Source organism: Mesocricetus auratus, unplaced genomic scaffold (assembly GCF_017639785.1).
Source record: "Mesocricetus auratus isolate SY011 unplaced genomic scaffold, BCM_Maur_2.0 Super-Scaffold_100004, whole genome shotgun sequence".
In the NCBI taxonomy this organism is placed as follows: domain Eukaryota; kingdom Metazoa; phylum Chordata; class Mammalia; order Rodentia; family Cricetidae; genus Mesocricetus; species Mesocricetus auratus.
In genome coordinates this window covers 102,401,405-102,421,636 of record NW_024429189.1, presented here as the reverse complement: position 1 = coordinate 102,421,636, position 20,232 = coordinate 102,401,405, and the positions used below count along the sequence as shown (strand labels likewise).

The 20,232-nt window shown below is 40.8% G+C and overlaps 1 protein-coding gene across 14 annotated transcripts in view; it reads right to left on the bottom strand.

Annotated features, from left to right (window-relative positions):
• Plcb4 (phospholipase C beta 4) overlaps window positions 1–20,232 on the bottom strand; it is a 375,454-nt gene that overhangs the window by 76,837 nt on the left and 278,385 nt on the right. For all 14 annotated transcript variants that reach the window (XM_040746359.1, XM_040746367.1, XM_040746358.1 and 11 more), the window contains 6 exons: window positions 16,284–16,365; window positions 15,294–15,394; window positions 14,589–14,646; window positions 7,390–7,498; window positions 3,868–4,078; window positions 2,048–2,141 (listed from right to left, as the gene is read on the bottom strand). In XM_040746359.1, coding sequence (XP_040602293.1) covers window positions 2,048–2,141; window positions 3,868–4,078; window positions 7,390–7,498; window positions 14,589–14,646; window positions 15,294–15,394; window positions 16,284–16,365 — 655 coding nt within the window. The remainder of the gene's footprint in view (window positions 1–2,047; window positions 2,142–3,867; window positions 4,079–7,389; window positions 7,499–14,588; window positions 14,647–15,293; window positions 15,395–16,283; window positions 16,366–20,232) is intronic.

Genomic DNA, 20,232 nt, shown 5'->3' with positions numbered 1-20,232 from the left:
TCTCTTATTTCTCCAGAGCTGTTAAATAACCTTACTTGAGTGACCTGCCAGTTCTCCCTTGACGTGTGCAGAGCCAGGAACTCTGGTCCACCTCACCCACTTCCTGCAGTACTTGGGTTCAAATCCAGGGCTCAGTACATGTGAAACAAGTGCTCAACCACTAAACCATGCCATTAGCCCCCATCATTCTCCTTGAGGAGAACAGTAACTTCATACAGGAAGTTTCATTGTAGACCAATCTTCAACTTGTCCTGTATCTGAAGAAATGTGTTGGTAATATCACAAAGACTTCAGAAAGCTTTGGATTGGCCTTCCTCTGAGTTTGGAGTCATCTTGGACTGTAGGCTCAGCATTCTTTGTTGATCTCAGTGTACTGTATGTGACAACTGCAATATCCATTATTTTGTGTGAGCCTAGTGAACAGTGGATCTCCTCTGCGGTCAAGTAACACGTGAGGCAAAAGAGAGGGCTCCGACTTTAATTTTACCTACTCCTAAATGGCACAACATTTCCATATACCTTGTATCACATGAAGCAGAAAAGCTACATCCGACAGTTGATGTGCATGTCTGTTTTAGAAAAAAGGACTTCGAACCAATGCTTCTACAGTCAGAGTATCACACTATAAAGTCTCCAACTTCTACTAGTTTGTAGCTAACCATAGGGCAAGCCACCTCACTTAGCAAGTCAGAAAGTATTTTTAGAATAATTATCCATGGAAGTGCAGTTGAAATGATAAACCTGAATAGATACTGTTGAGACATTATTATGAGTACAGAAGTCATTTAAGTATTATTTCTTAAAGTTTATTCACAGGTAGGAATGACCACAAACTTAATCATCTAGAGATCTAGTGTAAACAGTCAAGAATTATTCCTGGAGGAAAATTTGGCCTTTGCCTTTGGAGTCTGCTTTCCTTATGGGTGATTCTTTTCCATGCTGCATCCTAACTGGGGTCCTTAATTCCATAAAAAGGACACCATTATTTTTTTGTCATTTGATGACAATATAAATTCACACTTTGTCATTTTAATATACTCTTGATTCTTAGGAAGAGTAGTCTTGAGTTGTTGATTACAAGTCACCAATACCTTGGATAAGAGAGCTAATATGGGTGGAACTTTTCACGAAAGAATAGAGGTACCTGTGTTTCTGGAGACACAGTGGTGATTTCACAATAGGCTGAGCTAAGAGCCACTGTCCCAGACATTGCTACTATCTCTCCTGACCTATACAAACCAGCAGGCACAGATGTATCTGACATTAGACAACACAGAATTTCTTACCTTTGGTGAGATACCATGGTCATATGGAAGAAAACAATAAGGATCACATGTAGAGACCACCCAAAGGTTCTATGAGTAACCTTGTTTATAACTACATAATCCTTTTGGTGAGAGGGCTTGTGGAGGGTGGATTTCTCACTAGCCACATTACTTATTGACCATGCTTTCTGCTGGCCCTGTAAAATATAGTTTAGTCCTTGTTCCAAATCTTTTCTCAATTTGTGGTGTGGCTTCCAAATTTAGAAGACTTCCTAACAATCATTCACAATACCAACCTCATTATCTCATTATGGTAAGGCTTATTAATCAACTTTGTTTCTCTTTTTATGCTACCTTGGGGTCTTTCAGGAATAACAGAAAGCAAGCAAGAAATAGGTAAATACGATTTTTAAAAAATTGTTCTATTTTGAGAGTAGTTCTCACTATGTTTTCCAAAATTCTGAAGTCAAGTAATCCCCCTGCCTCAGCCTCTCTAGTAACTAGGCGCCCAACTATGCCAAAAAATTGTTTTGGGGTAAAACTGGGTAGATTCTGCTAAAGGGTCTCATTATATAATAGATATCACTTGAAAGCCATAAAAATACCATGAAGAGAATATTATATGGACAATAAGATTTGTCTTGACTTTCTCTTTAAAATGAGAAGCAAGAAAAATGAAGATACAATGCTTGAGAAAATTTAAAAAAAGAAAATTGTTTTCCTGTTTCCTGCATTTGCACAACAATCTGGGAAAGCTATGACTGTGAAAGTTGAAAACCCACCTTAAAAAGGATGTCCGTACACATTGCTTTTCCGTGAGTTATTATCGGTTCCTGATCTTCACCTTTTCCATCCCAACAGTCAAGTTCAACACACCTAGAAGCACAGGCAAATTACCACACCGAGCCCTTACCAGCAAACTAAGCACAAAGCCAAAGATACATCAAAATAAGTCACTTTCTTAAGGTCACAAAACTGAATGAGGAACGTGGGTATTTCATGGACACACAGGTTAAAACTACCTTCCACTCCTCACGCTGGTATCATCAAAAAAGGGCTGTGAGTGAGAGTCTGAGACTGAATGGATATAATAAGGTGCCTGGTTCTCAATAAACTCATACTTAGGACCAAGCTGCAATAGAAGACAATGGAAAATTTGCAATATAGGCTGGGCTTGGGTGATGTCAAAATTTATTTATAAACAAACTTGGTAGGATAATGTTACTGTTATCATTTTAGGGAATTTTCTTGATCTGGGCTTGGTGGCAAAGGATGGTAATCCCATTTTATTGAGAGTTTACGGCCAGCTTGGGCAAATAAAGTAAAAAGTGAAATGAAAGCTTGACATATATCTCAGTAATAGAGCCCTTGCCTAGGGGTCATAAAGCTCTGAGGACAGTTAGTTCCCAGGACCAAGCAAGAAACATTCATGCTGTCTTACGATTCAGACAAAGATATTGAACAGAACACACCCGTGAGGTAAGAGTAGGGTTAATCTCCTTTGTAGCATTTCTATACACAAAACACAGCGAGCTTAAAAAATATTTCCAAATAATCATAGCACACCTGCATTTCTCACTTTTGTAATATTTAACCGTAAATGTTTGCTTATGTCTATAAAATTCACTTGCAGCGATCTCTCCTTACAAAACTGAGCTTCACATTAAGCTGTCACTTTTTTTTTAATTTTGATTTTTTTTTTATTTCAGGCAGGTAAGGATTGAACTCAGGACCTTGCACAGGCTAAACAAATGCTCTACCACCAGACTATAAATCCCTACCCTTTTTTGTAGCGTTAAATAAAACTAAATTTGTAACTACCTACAACTAGTAGAAAGCCTAATATGGATTCTTAAAATAAACACATTTTCTTGTTGTATGACTTGGAAGTCATATTTAAAATCACAGTAAATGAATGTGTTTTGATCCCTAAGGTGACTGGAGACTTACACGAAACCTTCTTTTCTCCCTCCAAGTAAAATGAACATAATCTATTACAAAGAAATGTAAATGTCCTTTTCCTTCTGGTTGCTATTTCTGATTGCAGAGAAAAGTAAGTTACAATAGTCCACCTTATCTATGGCTCAGTTATTGAGAGTCAACACTGGTTTGAAAATACAGAATACAAAGTTCTATGCTTTAAATTGCATACCACTGTGAAGAGTACAATGGCATCATTCATCAGCCAAGTGTCCTGCCTAGGAATTGGGTAAGTCCAATACCCGGCTCATCACTCTACATTCACTACCACCTGCCAGCCACTTAGAGGCCTTCCTTGCTAGCAGAATGTCACAGAACTACAGTGCTTATATTCAAGGAACCCTTACTTTCATAATAGCAGTCACAAGTCACAGTCATCACAGCATATCATTGGAAAAAAAATTAGTGTCAGTGTTGTTAAGCTCTCCATGCCTAATTTGTAAATTGAACTTCATCACAGGCATTCACAAATTGGAGGGAGGAGCATATATATATATGACTAGGTATGAGCCACTGCCTAGAAGATCCACTGGCTATCTTAGAACACTGGGGATGGGAGGGATAAGGGGAAGACAAAGGTGCCACACATTGCCAAATCAAATCACCATCTTGAGTTCCAGACCTGCAACCAGCCAGGAGAACTTGTCTGTACATTTCCACTGAAGACTTTCCGCCAAACTGCCTCCCGGTGAGATAGGTGTTGTGGGAAGAACTGATGAAGTAGTGAGCCAGGGGGTGGTCCATCTCCTGGTAAAGCTCTAAGCGATCTAGGAAGACTGGGGCATTTTCATCTGACATCAGATATCTGCAAAATCCATCACTTGATATGAGGCCTGGGGAGAAAAAAACTCTGAGTGGCACCATGGCTCTGAAGAAGCACATCTTACATTTTGCCCAGCCAAGTTGAAGCAGCTTAAAAATAAGAGCAGAAACAACTCTGCCTTTGTTCCCAAGAACCCGCACCTTTCAGAACTTGAACAAAGTATACAATGGAACTTTATAAGTGGCACAGTCTGTGACAGTCCTCCAAATAAAGACATTCTGCTATGACCCATAGAGATGAGGGACCTCTGGCTCTGCTACAACCACCCTTGCCTTCTGCTGCCCATCTACTGGTTTCTCTGGCCAAGTGGGAAACATGTTGGCCCAAAAGAATCATGACTGGCAACTGACAACACACGTAAGATGTGTGGAATTAATTCTGTCACTGTTAGTCTCATTCAGTTGGAGGAGGGCCCTTCCTGGAAATGGTTACCTCTCCAAACTTTAACAAATTAATTTTCACAATGATCTAAAAGGCAGAGTGTGGAGCTGGTGAGAAACATGGAAACACAGGCCACTGCTCATTTCAGCCACTTTTCTGGAATAGGGCAGGGCCTACGTGGCAACTGCCGGGTCAATAAGCAGTGTTTCACAAAGAGCAGCAGCCTCAGCCCTTGGCTTTTTCATGCAACCATCCGCAAGTTATGAAAACAGTTTTATATCCACTGAAAAGCTCCACTGACCATATGAGAAACAGCTCCGGGCCTCATGCACAGCTTGCTTAGGTCTCACAGTTTGCTCTATAGGCTGGACCTTTTAGAGATGGTATCACTGGGCCTATGGGCTGTACATCTCCATTTTCCTGCCGCCAAATAACAAGAACTACCTTAGTTCTTGTAAAACTCCCCAATTCGTTTTTCAGGTTAACTACATGTGTGCTTAATCAATAGATCATTTCCAGTGTTTCCAAATTTACAGAATGGTTATACCACTATGTGCATCTGAATCACTCATGAACTTATATGCATACATGTACACATATATACACAGTTCATCATTCACTGAATATATGGTAGTCTACACAGAAATGAACTTGTATTGGTTTTTCAAGACAGGGTTTCTCTTTGTAGCCCTGGCTGTCCTGGAACTTGTTCTGTACACCAGGCTGGCCTTGAACTTAGAGATTTGCCTGCCTCTGCCTCTGCCTCTGCCTCTGCCTCTGCCTCTGCGAGTGCTGGGATTAAAGGTGTGCACACCTTTAATCCAGAAACAGTTTGCTTCTAGATATGTATTCCATTTCTAATTACAACTAAAGCATTACAATAAAAGTTTCTCTGTCCTTGGCAAATACATTCATTCTAACAGCAAGTATTTTTGATACCCTGGGATAGGTGCAGAAAAAAGAGCTACATCCCATTTTTACAAAACTCACATATGATGGGTAAAAGAAATAAATATATGAACAAATAACTATAACACCATATTGGAAGGACAAAGCTGGAAAGATGAAAGTTAAAAAAGAATAGTGGGATACTGATTTACGTACATGGCCAGCGAAATCTTTTTAAGACTTCATACATGCATGGGGACAAGCCATACAGACACATGGGGACAGGCCACACAAACACACAGGAGAGGGGCTTTCCTGCAGAAGGATGAGCAAATGCAGAAAAGTATTGTGAAAAAAATCAAAACCACGGGGTGATTCCAAAGATTCTGACTTGAAAAGCTGAGTAGTACAATCGTTTTTTTTAGGTTGTGAGAGGAAGAGGCATGGAGACAGGAAAATCAAAGCATCTTGCAAACATGCCTGTTCAATATGCAGATGAGCAGGTCTACTGCAGGCTTCTGGTTTATGATAGAGATTAGGACTGGAGGATTTACTCTGGGCGTCACATGTATACAGAAGACATTGAAAACTGCTGGCCTGCTTGGATACCTGGCCCACTCTAAGCAGAAAGCATAGTGGGTACAGAGGCCTAGCATGAGACACTTCACCACTCTGACAGCCAGTATCTGGAGACTACAGGAGACACTCTCTAGGGTACATGCCTGCAAGTGGAAATGCTGAGCTACCTGGGAGGCACATTTTCTACTTTATGAGTTACGGTCCCTACCTCCAGGTAGTTGTGTGTATTCAAAATCCCAGGAGAAATGCCTTTGGAGCTGTATTCTTACACTCAATAAGTTCAGACAGGCTTTAAGTTTCTGTCATTTGTGAAAGCGAGAAGCTATGTTTTTTGGGTGGTGTCAGTTATAATTAGACTTGAGAAATAACAAAGACACACATAAATCATTACATTATCACTTCACAGAGGAAGTTTCACTTGTCTTTCCTTTGAACAAACTACAACTGCCTTCAGGATGGGTATGGGAGAGGGCAGGAGGCACCTCTTATTCAGTCTTGAATTCTCAGAGTTTGAATGTAAAATGTCTCTCACAGGTTGATGTGGTAGGACATCTGGTCCCTAGTGGTTGGCACTGTTTTGGAGGTTATAGAACTAACTGGTATAGACAGGCCGTTGTGCGGATGTCTGGGATCTGGGATCCTTCTTGTTAGTACTGCTAGGAGGTGGCCAGGTGCCCCCTGACACCATGCTTCCTACCACAACGGGCTAAAACGTCCTGCAAATGTCAACCAAAATAAATCCTTTCCCCACCTGAGTTGCTTTGTCAGGTATCCCGGTCACCGCGACAAGAAAAAGCTGCAGGAAGTAAATGTAGTGAGTGGTGCTTGCCTCCCCACTGCCTTGCCAAGAGCCAGACTCACAGGCCCTGCCGCAGGGATGCCCTTCAGTCTTCACCACGCTTTTTCTTTGACTAATACTCGAACAACATATTGTTGTCAAAACAAAATGAAGGGGACAAAGATCCAGGAATACAGACAACTTGCTAAAATGATTCCTCACTAGCGCACTATTAGTGATTTTAATCTTCCAACCCAGGGGACAAACAAGGAGTGAGTTAGCACATCATATTAAATCCTAAGTTGTTTTGCTTAGCAAAACATAGGGAACAAAGGAAGGTGTGGGTTATCATGTGGCAGGCACTCTTTTCAAAGGCTGCACATAGAGACTGTCCTTTCAGCACTATATAAAAAAAAAAACTTAGCACACAAGCAAACAGCGGGTTATCACAACAATGTGCTCTACAACGCAGTACATTGTGTAGTGTTATACTTCAGACAGTGTGGATTCACTTGAAGGAATATACAAATTAAATTAATTGAAGAGCAGGAAGAGAATAAATTAATTACTAATCTTTGAATCTATGGTGCCTCAAAGCATTTAAGATATTTTAATTAAAATTCAAGGGCTTTGAATGTACATCTTCTTGTATTGGCAAAACTAAAATTTAATTCATTTTTTTTCATTTATATTACCTTTTTTCTTCAAATCTTCATCAGGTTCATACATCTCAATGATTCTCATTGCTCTTTTAGCATCATAAAATGGGAATAAAATCTCATTCAGCCGAGGATCTCGTTGATGCTATGATGAGAAAATAACTCCATTTAGAACCAAGCTCCTCACCCTTGAAACAGGTTTCTAATCATATAATTTGTAAAACAAGGTACATCTAGACTATCATATTTATAATTACAAAATCAGACTTTGCTGCCTTCCTAGCTCTTTCCCTGAACTATATTTCAGAAAGTTCATATCTGAAGTTACTCTGTTGGAGCCTGATGGTGAAGAAAGAGGAGATGTGTGGTCCTCTCCCATTTAAAATGTGAAGACTACATGACAGAGTGAGAATGTTAAGTGTACTGTCCTCTACTTCCTATACCTTAGGTGAGTGACTTGCCACAAATATGTGCGAAAAATGAGATCAGAGTATCTTTACAGTATTTAAAAATTTACTATTAAGGCTAGTTTTATAAAGTGAAAAGAGACAGGCAGTGGCGGCACACGCCTTTAATCCCAGCACGCGGGAGGCAGAGGCAGGCGGATCTCTGTGAGTTTGAAGCCAGTCTGGTGGTCTACAGAGTGAGTTCCAGGACAGCCAAAACTACACAGAAAAACCCTGTCTTGAAAGACCAAAAACAAAAATGTAAAGAGAAAAAATTGATTAAAATAAGCAACCAGATCATGTACAAGTGGTCTAAAACCCCCAAACAGTAACAATAACAACAACAAAACCTTCTTTAATCTTTCTTTAATAATAAGATGTTCTTGATCACTCTGTGAGCTTTGTTTTCTCGGGTTCATAGCTTTCCAAAATGATATAATAGTAATGATGAAAATTCATCAGCACAGAATACTTCTATGTGTATATTACACAAAAACAAATTTAAAGTGCAACAGCTCAGAGCACCTTCACTCCACCACTGCACTCACTTTGCTCTAGAAGTCCCCAAGTTGACAGAATGGAAGAAGGCTCTATGGGAGCTGCTCATCTCCACCTTTCTCAATCAGCACCCAAGATGCTTCTTGCACTGAAGGAGCACCACTCTTGCAGTGGTGTTGCCCTGACTTCCTGGAATGGTGAGAAGTCCATTTATCCATTCCCTACCTGTGTGTATATGCATGCTTATGTGCATAAGTGTGTGTGTGCGTGTGTGCGCATGTGTGTGTGTGTGTGTGCGCGCCTGCGTGCGCACAGGCTTGTGTTGCATGTGTGTGTGAATATGGGTACATACATGTCATGGCATGTTTCTGGAGGCAGTGGGTTCACTAAACTTTCTTACAGTTCACTGTAGATGATAAGCTTGCACTGTATCCTTTCTCAAATGCAGAAAAAGCAAACGTTCATAGAATGATGACCAATAAGCAAATATGAGCAAGGATTGATTAACAAATAGTACTTTGGCAACAACTTTGCACAGATGTAGGAACAGATTTTGCAATATTATTAGAAAGATGCTTAAGAAGCAACTGCTATAAGTTCATATGGACCTCTTTGCCCTGTTTGCTTTGGGGTGTTCTTCTGAAAAGGGGGCTATGTACAGAAACAATACCATTGGCCAATGGAACACTTGGTTTTAACTGCTAAAGCATAGATGCCTCTAGAATCTGCCTTGTCCTATTTAGTTAAAAGTGTTAAAGTGAAGAGATCACTATGTTTTTGACAGGCTATCCTGATGGAGCATCCTTCTATTGTAATATTAAGGAATTATTGATTATGCCTATGTATATGCTAGACTAGAAACTGTTATGGTAGTAACAGGCTTTGGTATTGTAGAGACTAGTGATGGGATTTGTAGAGAAAGGGAAACTGATGTGGACGGTGGGATGCCAGGCAAGTGAAAACACCCTACACCCTATAAGAATCTGATGCACCATGCAGCAGACCCCAGTATTCAAGGGGATGAGGGTCTCCCCTGGGGTGAGAAGAATAATTTAAAAGCATTCAAAGAAACAAAAGCCCAACCACTCTCTACACTACACGTCTTTCTCCCCATAGACAATAGCACTAAAGAAGACGGGTAAGGAATGGAAAGGGTTCTTTTCATACCCCAACATAAAACACTCAGTTATCCCCAGTTTCTTCCCTAGTAAAATTTGCCTTTGCCTTAAACATAAGATCCCTGTTGAGCAATTGTAACTTAGAGAAATGATGAGACAAATATATATGACTTAAGAAGTGGAAGAAAAATGGGATACAGCTATGGGGTGGATAGATGACAATAGGAAAAAGAGAAGGAAATCAGACATCTCTGGGTGATTTTATACACATACATACTAATGTGGTGATACTTAAAATGCTGTGTGGATAGCAGCAGCAGTGTTGCCATCTCCTGGAGGATTTTAAAGAATGTGGACTCAGGGCGTCTCTCCCCAGATCTATTGAAACTGATTCCCTGTGTGGAACCAGAATGATTTGGGGTACAAGGAGGTCTAGTGAGATTTCCAGGTGGCTCTGACTTGTTCAATTTAAGCATTACTGCTCTAGAGTTGGAGGTAAGCCTCAATTGTTAGAATGCTTTTGCCCTGTGGGTTTAATCTCCAGTACTGCACAGATTCAGTGTGGTGGAACTTGTTTGTGTAATTGCAGCATCTGGAAAGTAGAGTCAGGAGGACAGAATGTCAAGGGCATCTTATGCTACATAGTGAGCTGGAGGCCAGCCCTCTAAAAACAACAAAGAGAAAGAGGGGGGGAGGGAAGGGGGAGGGAGGGAGGGAGAAAAGAAAGTAGCAAAAAGCATTGCTTTAATCTGTAACCACATTCACTTTAATTCACTACAAAAAAAAAGAAAATCCCAACTAAGTGGGTCCTGCAAGGTAGGACTAATCATTTGACCTGTGCTCCTAATTAAATTCCATTAAAATGTAATCAGAGAGCATCACATTCATAAGACCATCCATCTAGCAGAAGGAAGAGCCAGGAAAACCGCACATATCTGTATTTGCTACCTATGGGTTACAGTCTTAGCAAAAGAGCTTTAAGTACAGACAAAATAAAATGCCACTTTGTCTTTGTTCCTGCTCTGCCAGATAAATAACATAATCTTTTCTTTCCCCCAGTTTTCATACTTTAAAAGGTAACTGAGCCTGGTCCCTCTGAATAATCTAGAGTCAGAGAAACAAATGGTAAGGGTTTGCATTATCACACCATAGTAAGGACCAATGCTGCATACAATCAGATCCAGGTAACCTCAGAGTAAAAGGGGGCAGAAGAGTTCAAGTCAGAAACAGCCCAGCATTTCTTCACAGTTCTGAGACATCATCAACTTCCATTCAGATAAACAACATGCCCAGGATTTTGCTTCCTGGCATCCAGGGCTTTCTAAAATGAGGTTTAAATAGCTCTTAAGAGTAGGTTATGGAAACCTGTGCCAAGCAAATGAGATCTACTATGGAAAGTCTCCCCAACTCTGTCCTCGGCTTTACTGAGAAAAGATCTCAACTGTCTTTACTACGAGTGCACTGGAAGAGCGGGGTGCTGTTAGAATATTTAAAAATGCCATAAAAAGCAAAATAAACAACCAGCAAGGATAGGCTCACGCAGAGAATGGAATGCTCTCTCCTCTTCCTCTCTTATCCTTTATGTACTTTCTTACATATTTCCAGTTATAGAAACGTAAAAGTCAGCTTCAACTCTAATGTGATCATGGGATGTGGTGACGTTTGTGTGAGGAAGTAGATAACTAGGGATACAATAGTCATCATTTTGCTTGTTTGTTTTTACTTCCACCGCATAAGACCTATTTGCTCTTTCTTATTTCGGTTTTTCCTGCTCTCCATGCAGTTCTCCAGTGTCCAAGCCCTTAGCTGTTATTATGCTTACAGGAAGCAAAAGAGATGTGGAGGTGGCACTGAGATCAATGTATCTTATTAGCAACCCACCTGATCCTAGAGGCTGCATTAGTCCTGCTACGTACGGCTGAGCTTACAGCAGAGCCCCACACTGAGAGTTCCCAGCATGGGTCTCCCTAGCTCTCCTTGGTTGGAGCCTGCTATTCTTCAAGATTCTGGCCAAGGAAGTTTCCTTCTATCCATTGGATAGAACCCAGAGACAGGGTGACACCAAAAGTTTAGCTGTGAGTAGTGAACCTGTCTGACTAAATTCTTTATGGAGAATACCAGAATATATATATATATATATATATATATATATATATATATATATATATATATATATAATGCTCAGATTCTCCCCAACTTCACTAAGCACCCCAAGAAAGAATGTTATTAGCCTAGCCAGTGCTGCACAAACTTCCATGGCACACATGTTGCCTGGGCATCTTCTTAGGTACAGATACTGACTTCTCAGTGTTAATAAGCTGCTAGGGGATACTAATACTGCCTGTCCGGGGAACCAGACTATGGCCATCTGTGACCAAGAGGCCCTGGAAAGCAGAGGAGAAATGAATCCAAAGCTACCACTGAGGCAAGAGGGGCACATACCCTACACAGTAACCAAGTAAAGGACTGGGTCTTTCTCTCTGTTCTACCTCTTGAAGGCAGAGATTACTGAGCAGAAAGGAGGAGCAAGATTTAGAGCGTGGAAGACAGATGGTGGGAGCCAGCATGCCGCTGGCTAATAGGAAAGGGAGTCCTCTGCCTCCAGTCAGTCATAGCCAGGTAGCCTTGTTGTATATGTACCTATCGATTGGTAGTTTATAACTGGGGCTCTGCTTAACATGCTCAATGCCCTTAGTTGAACGGGTTTCCTAAGCTGACTGTTTCTGATGTCAAGATAGAACACTGTACCCTGACATCTGCATACATGGTGACCAGGGTCTTGTCCTTCCAGTGTTCCTCATTATCTCTTGCCTTGCTGCATGCTGCTGGTTCCCATGTAGCCATGAAACTGCCTGTTGAAGTTGCAAGGCTGAGGTCCCGATAACATGTTGAGGTCTGATTTTTTTTTTAAGGTCACAGACTTTATGTTCCAAAGCCTGTTGCCTTCTGGATGAGCTCTGTCTCCTTGCATTACAAGATTTGAAGCTGCCCTGCCTAAAGATGTTTTGATTCTAGAGAAATTAATGGGATAAGAGTAGAACTTCACACAGAATGTGCAAGTTGGGGGGGGGGGAGGATGGAAGAAGAGTGGAGGAAGAAGAAAGTGCTAGTTGGGGTGACACTTTGATTGAAACCCCAGGGCATACACTTTTCTGGTAATATCTCTACAACCTGCAGAAATCTACAAACATACTGATTCCATCAGACTCATCTAAACATCCAAGGCACCTCCGTGCTTAAGGAGGAGCCAAGGAGAAGGAAATATAAAGAACAAAGCCTATGACCATCCACAGCAGCAGTGATGGAGACGAGCTTGTCTCACCAGAAAGAATGGATGACAGAGCCAGAAAAGCATGAGAGCACTGTTTTCTTTAAATGCTTCAATTTAAAAAGGAATAGGCTACACGTTTTATGAATAAACATTTTAAAATCCTTTAGAATTATGAAACTGATTATTAGGTAGACAAAGAAAAACCATGTATGAGAGGAAATGAATCCTGTAAGAGGCTGTGAGGGTAGCACCTATCCTTGGGACTTTAGAACTGGTTTAGAACTACAGAAGAATGATGCAGTAGGAGTCACATGCTTAAGGATGACTGGCCCAGGAAGAAATGATGAACTGACCATGTGGTAAGGTTTTCTCCTCTCTCTTAAAACATTTTCCACCCAGAAAGCCAGGTTCCTTCCCATCTCACCGGGTTTAAGATAATCAATGAACCAAAGTGCATGGCAAAGCTAAGGAAAACAACACAAAACAAAGACAAAAGGGAGGAGGCAGAGGGACTAAGGAAATCAAGTGAGGCCAATGAACTTGGGGGGACTGTGGCACCAGAATGTGGATAAATAATATCTAGGTAAAGATTACAGTGTTCGGATGACTACAGTGGAGTGGGCTGGAAAGACAACATAATTTCAGATAAAATAAATACTGTATTTCCCTGAACAGATTACTCGTTGGTGGGGGCATTTATGTGGATTTATGAAGTCCCTCTCTTTCTTGTCACAGGGCATGTATGTTTGTGTCAACAGTTTCTGACATGTGGCCCTGGTAGTCACTGAGTCTGCACGTAGTGAAGAGAAGACCTTTGGCAAAGGTGTGATTTGTTTGTGCAAAGTGGCAAACCAGGGGCTGGCCATTCTCTTTTCTGAGGCACTATCTGGTTTCCAACATGATGCTTATGGCCCCTCCTCTCTGCTGGGAATTGAGCAACGGTCTCATGTATGCAAAGCATGTGTTCTACCACCACACACGACTCCTTCAGCTCAGTCCTGCCACCTCAAGCATGTCCTTGTTATGTGGTATTACTGTGAACTTAAATTCTCTCCAAGCAAGAGTATATCGTCCATTCCTTACTCAAACTTTTCTAACTGTATGTTGAAGGGAAAAGGTGAACCATTCATTTCAATTTAAAAAGAACTCTGTGGGTTTTGCTAAAAAAAAAAGAGAAAAAAAGCACTTTTTGTACATGAAAACAAAAAAGTTCATTTTAGTTAAAATAGAAAAACTTGTGACCTTTACTTGTTCTAAAATATTTTTCTTGTACTTAAGCAAATTTTGTTGCCGGTTTTAGTCGCTAAATGAATCATGTTCTAATCTCAGCTCTGAGCTTGTTTTGAAAAGAGTGAAAATTTAACCTGCAATCTAGTTGGCCTTACACTATATTTTACCTAGAAGCTCAAGTGTCAAATATTTGAACCTACATATGTTTTCCATGCAAAACCATTAAAAGACAAAAAAAATACAGATTTCGAGTCCATGCAAAGGTCTGAGGAAAAGTTAGCAATGGAGAATCCAATATAGTGTCATAAACTCAATCCATTCTTTTTCTGCTTATGAGATCAACAGAATCAAAGTACCTTAAAAAATCATCTTGCAAGAAACACAGACACATTTAATTAAATAAAAACATTACAAATTTCACACATACACACGGAACCAGAGCTAGACATCATAGCGTGAATCCAACAGGAAGTGGCGTGCAAAGCCAGCGTGGAGGAAGAGCGAGGACACAGAGACAGCAGCTGACTTTTGCACCTGGTCGAGCCATCATGGAAAGATCAGCAGGGCAGAAGCCAAGCGAGGAAGGGTGCGTGACGCAAGCATGCAGTGAGGACACTGGGGAGGCAAGCCACTGCACACAGACTTATGGAGTTAATGTATGAAAAAGCTTACTTCGTTTAGAAAGCTCACTAATTGGTCTACCGTTAAATAATCAGTTTTGTCTCCATTGCTGAAAAGAAATGTATTAGAAAAAGTAAGTTTTTGTATATGATGCTACAGTAGGCACGATTTACATGTTGACATTTGTTCATAATACTAAACTTATTTTCTAACGCTAAAGTAGGTGATTTCTCAGAGTGGCCAGGGAGTGTAGTGGGGGCAGGGGGAGCCCAACAACATTATCAAAGGAAAGATAACATTCCCACTAGGTCACAGACATTGCCTGCCAGATGCGATTCTTTAGCATTATCAGAAGACGTTCCCTCAGAAACAACATGTAAGTCATCCATTTGAAATAACTGGAATGAATGGACTTCCCAACAACATATTAACATTCCAAATTGAATCTAGTTAGTTCACATAATGGGTTAATACCTAAAGGAGCAGGTTAAATTGTAGTCGTTAGTAAAGCCAATGCCGGGGGGTGGGGGGCACGTTCCAAGTGCTGTAATTAATCTATGTCAAAGTTTTTAAAAAAATAAAAGAAGATCTCAGAGTGGGCTTCTATGCTAATAAATTAATGGGTGAAAAAAATCTAATCCTCACTAGACATACTGGAGGTAGCAACAAATATTTAAAGATTATAGCAATAAGGGTTTCAAAATCTACAGGGGCAAAGATAGTACTATATAACACTTCCTCGTAAGGAAAACTTACATTTTTCTAAAAAGGTCTTCTATATCTGTCCGAGGACAAATCTTTTGTGTCAGTTCGTAGAACTTTTCATAAGTGAACGCAGCAGGCTCAATCTCATCATTCTGTGGAGAATAAAAAGGGTCAGGTATCAAAGGAGCATCTCTCTCCTGGAGAGTGGCTATCTACCAGGTCCTGACGTGAAGCCCTGTACACCCGGAGTAACCACAGCAAGTGAAAAGAGGCTTCCCCAGTTATCATGATGGCATGGATGACACGTGAGACACTTGGTGACACCTGTTTCTAGCACAGCTTTCTCTGGGAAATCCCTCATTGATCAAATACACAGAAATTTTTCTACTTCTCCTTGGGGGAGGGTGGGATGTAAATGCTCCCTTAGAGGATATGGGATAATCAAACGCAGTATTGAATTACACTTATTCTGTGCATTTTCTGAGGATCACAGAAAGGGACGGGAACAACCAATAAATTTACCTGTCACACTGAATTGTAACGTGCAAACGAGACTTTTAAACCCAGTCAGAGGCATAAGTCTCTCTTGCAGTACAAAAATGAATTTCAATGACTTGAGTACAAAGGGTCATGAATGTAAATGGATGGGATAGAAAGAAATCCTCCATGAAATTCTGCAAGGCCGTCTGGAGGAACGGAGTTTATTAGGTAACAATTCATGCGGTTGCTACGCTAGGTTCAGGCAGTATGGCTGGGTGTTCTAAAACAAGCTCCATAAACTGTATAAAGAACAGTTGCCCTCTTTGCATCGCAGCTTAATAAAGTTGACAAAAATCATTGTGAAGTGAAATAGTTGGACTTTAAAACACTTTGTAAAGCGTTAACATGGTCAGTGAAAGGGAAGAAAGAAAATGAACTGTTCGCTATGTCACTGACTCCAACTGATGCCAGTTTAACACAGTAACCTAGCTTATCACATATGAATGGATAATCAAACGACAGTGACAACGGCTTTAGGAATATGGTTAAGTCAGTGAATACCTTTCCACTGGGCAGACCTAATTCCTTGAGGGCTTGAAAGATCACCTTCTCTGTTTTCCCCGATGCAAAGGTTCTAGTAATACTAGAACAGGAGAGAGAGAAAAAAAAAACTGAGTTACTGCTCATTCTGTTTTCTCTGATACAGCCATCCAAATATCTTACAGACGGTGGGTTGAGGGGAAGGAAGAGAATAAAACTACCTTTTTATTTGATAGTATTTTACATACCCACACTAACTCTTCCCTCTGGTTACCAGGGCCAATTCTAACACACATAGCCCCTTCACATGCTTGTGAGCAGGTGAGTGTTGGACAAAGCAGTGATACACTAGGACGCTAGGAAACTGTTCTTAGGAAAAACCAGGAAAGTGTCTGATGGCATAGTGACTCTAAAGTGCACGCAATGAGATATGCACTTAGGGAAAGCCTTGTGTGACTCTGTTTTCCTGGCTTGCATGTTTACTATAGTGGAGACTCAGGACTAGACATATTTTGGTTCTTCTAAGCACTCTTGAGACACCCTGCCATTCTAGTCATCATTAGGTCTGGGATTTTACCATGGAAGTGGTCGGGGAGGACCCAATTAATGACTTCATCATAATCCTGGTGCTTCACAAGACATGCTATTTCTGAATAGCCTTTTAACTGGCTAGTACAGGGAACATCAATGCTAGTCAAATTTTAACACCTTAATGGCCAATCTTCCTTATATAAAGGGAGGAGAGACTACCCCACACACATTGTAAATGTGTAGGAGATACTTAGGATTCAAACTATCTGTGTGGGAGAGGTTAGGAGGTATTTGGTATCCAGACACAGTCAGTACACATGGCTCTCAGCCTTGTCTCTGCCTATCCAGGGGACTTATTCACACCTTCATTAGAAGCCCAGGTCATGAGTTACTCTAGTCAGTGAAAGGCTGAATTCAGAAGGGCAGCCTTGACTTCAAGGTGAAGGTGACTTTCACATGTGAAATGTGGCTTTTCAGTGGAGCATTAGCATCTCACACCCAACCTCACTTATACAGCACTGTTTATGTTCAATGAATGTGAGCACTGACAGCCAGTTCCTCCTGGAGGTGGTAAAAGAAAGCACCACGTCAACTGTAGAGGACAGCTTACCAAATTAGACTCAGAGGAAGCAGCGTTCCATAAACACATTATGATGTGTCCACTTAAACCATTATTGTGCTATACTAGGTCCACGAAGACTCCAAGAAGTATTTTTAAGTGTTCTTGAGAAAACTGTATTCAAGCATAGGGAGGCTGACAGTGGTGTCCAGATGTGTTGTGACAGCAAGTAAACCAGATAATGGGTTTCTATCAGAGTATGATATGTCTATATTTTTCTCAAGTCTCGAGAGTTCATTCAGTCTTTGGACATGGACTCGGGGTAGATACCATTTAACTTTTTCAATTTAAGGGAAAATGACTACTCAGTGTGTCTTTCTTTAAGTATGCGTTGAAATAATAACCAAGTGGCCACAGCAAGGTTAGGTGCCTGTGCATAGTAATCTCAGTATCTCCCAGCTGACTCAAAGCTGCTGGGTTAGACAGGACTGGTTATAACATGGTGAAAACTGACCACCGTGCTCACAAGGCAACAGGTATGGAGTTCAAGCCAATCCTGTAAAGTAGAACCAAGGCACTAGGGGGAGGGGTGTGAGGCAAGTAGGGAAAACAGTTTTTTGGCGAGGACTTAGAACAAGAAGGTCAAGGAACAAGGAGATAAGAGAGAGCAGTGCTGACTTCTCAGACATGGGTAGGCTTGGGCTGGGCAGCCTACAGACACATTTTCTCACTGTATGTAAGAAGAAAAGAGAAGAGAAGCAACCCAGAATGGAAAATAGGCACAAGAGCATCAATCAGACTATTTCCCTAGAGTAATGTTTATTGCCTTTGCTGCAGATATCTTTCCAAATCATTATTGAGTCTGAAAATTCATCTACTGTGATATGGAAGCTAAAGAGCAAATCTGAATGCTCTCATTTCCAGAAAGATGCACATAGTTTGAGACATCTTAGACATCATGGGAGCACTTCTTGGCAACATCCATACTTATAGCGTGATGATAAAGAGACTGTGACATTATTATAACCTCTACATAGTTCTCTGGCCAAAGAGGTCCACTTACTTAGTGCTTCAAGCTACCAGGTGCTCAATGAGGGTTTTTTGTTTTTTGTTTTTTGAGAGAGGGGCTCTGCCTAGGATGGCCATGAATTCCCTACAGCCTTGCAGTTCTGGGACTATAGGTATATGCAGTCAAACCTGGATTTAGGGAACCAAGGCTTTGAACACATTAGGCAAAGTCCCTACCAACTAAGATACATCCCAAGTTTCTCAGTGAGATTTTATTCAAACAAAATAAACTGTCACCCCTTCCCTCAAAGGAATTTACAAAAGCAAACACACTGGAGTTGTTTTCAGTCCTACCACAGTTCTGGCTAAATTCTGAATTTCAGGGTACCTGTAAATGACAAGGAGAATATGAGCCTAGAAAGGAGTCCACTTTTTGCCCATATGTGATCTTCAGTGTTTGTAAGACTTTTGAACACTGATTCCTGAAAGTTACAGAAGACTTCTAGCAAAGGATCAGGGCACTGTCCTTTGTATGGTGCTGCAGCTTCAGGACATAAATGGATGGATAGTGCAGACCAGGTTGCTAGTATTATTATACCCGAGGCTAGCCTTTCCTTTAGTAACCCTTCTAGCTACTATCCACAACAATGTAGATCTCCATCACACAACTCTCTAGCAATAGGTCACATTCTGTGTTACAAGGAATGTGAGACAGAAAAGTTACTTTCAGAGCATGGTCTAAGTGGAAGGATGAGCTCCATCCAGCAAGCTGGTGAGTTTGAGACAAAGGCAGAAGGTGCAAGATCACATACATAAAAAGAAAAGAGAAGAGAGAGGCAAGGAGCAGGGCCTCTTCATCCATCATTCCTGCAATTTCCTGTGTATTGTGTTTTGATTTAATGTTCAAGAGTAGGGGCATTTCCCAAGCTACACAATGACTGTGATGCCAGATCCCATTTTAAAACAATGTGCACTATATTAGTAGTTTCCATTTTAAAACCCTAGAACGATGGTGATGAAGTGACATTTTCAAAAGTGTTTATTCTTCACATCCATTAAAACATTCAGAACAATTTCTACCTAACCCTTGGCAGATCATCCACCAGGAGAGTTATCTGCCTTTTGTTGGCTTGGTATCATTTCTCCATCAACTCTAACTAACTGCCCATAAGTCACAGATGTCTTGTGTTAAGTACCTATTAATAATGACAAGCACAAAAAAAATGTCAAAGAGAGCTATAGTCAATGCCAAAATGGCTAGACCATTTCCAGCAAAATGGTGGTAATGATTTTGCTTGTGAGCATGCTGCACAGGGATCCGCAGAATCAGAACTGTGCTATGATGACATGATGTGTGGAAGGCAGACAAATGAAACCAGGACCACTGGTGAGAGATGCTTGCATCATCATCTTCCTGTTTCCACTCAACTCATTTATCATGAAGCATAATAGACAGTGCATCCCACACTACCATATGTACTCTCCAAAGTATGGATATGCATTGTCTATACAACAAGAGTGGTAAGACTCTTTGGAATCAGTGAAATAATTGCCTTTCTGTTGCTCAAGTTAAGGAAAGTTTTCAATAAAATAAGGATTCTTCTGAAGCGTCTTTGGTGACGACTACCAGGCAGGGGTGCTCACAGGGATTTTTCACAAGCTTCTAAAAACCTGACTTGTTAGAGAAATATCATTGAAAACCTCCCTTTAGTTGAGTAGTAGCAAGGCAGCAAAGAATCCTATATATGGATCTGGTAAAGACCACAACAAACGTATGGGGTCTGTGACCTGGTAACCAATCATTGACAAGTTGAATAAAAAAGATATTGTACAGGGTCATCCTCATGGTATCTAGGTATTCAAGTCTCTCAT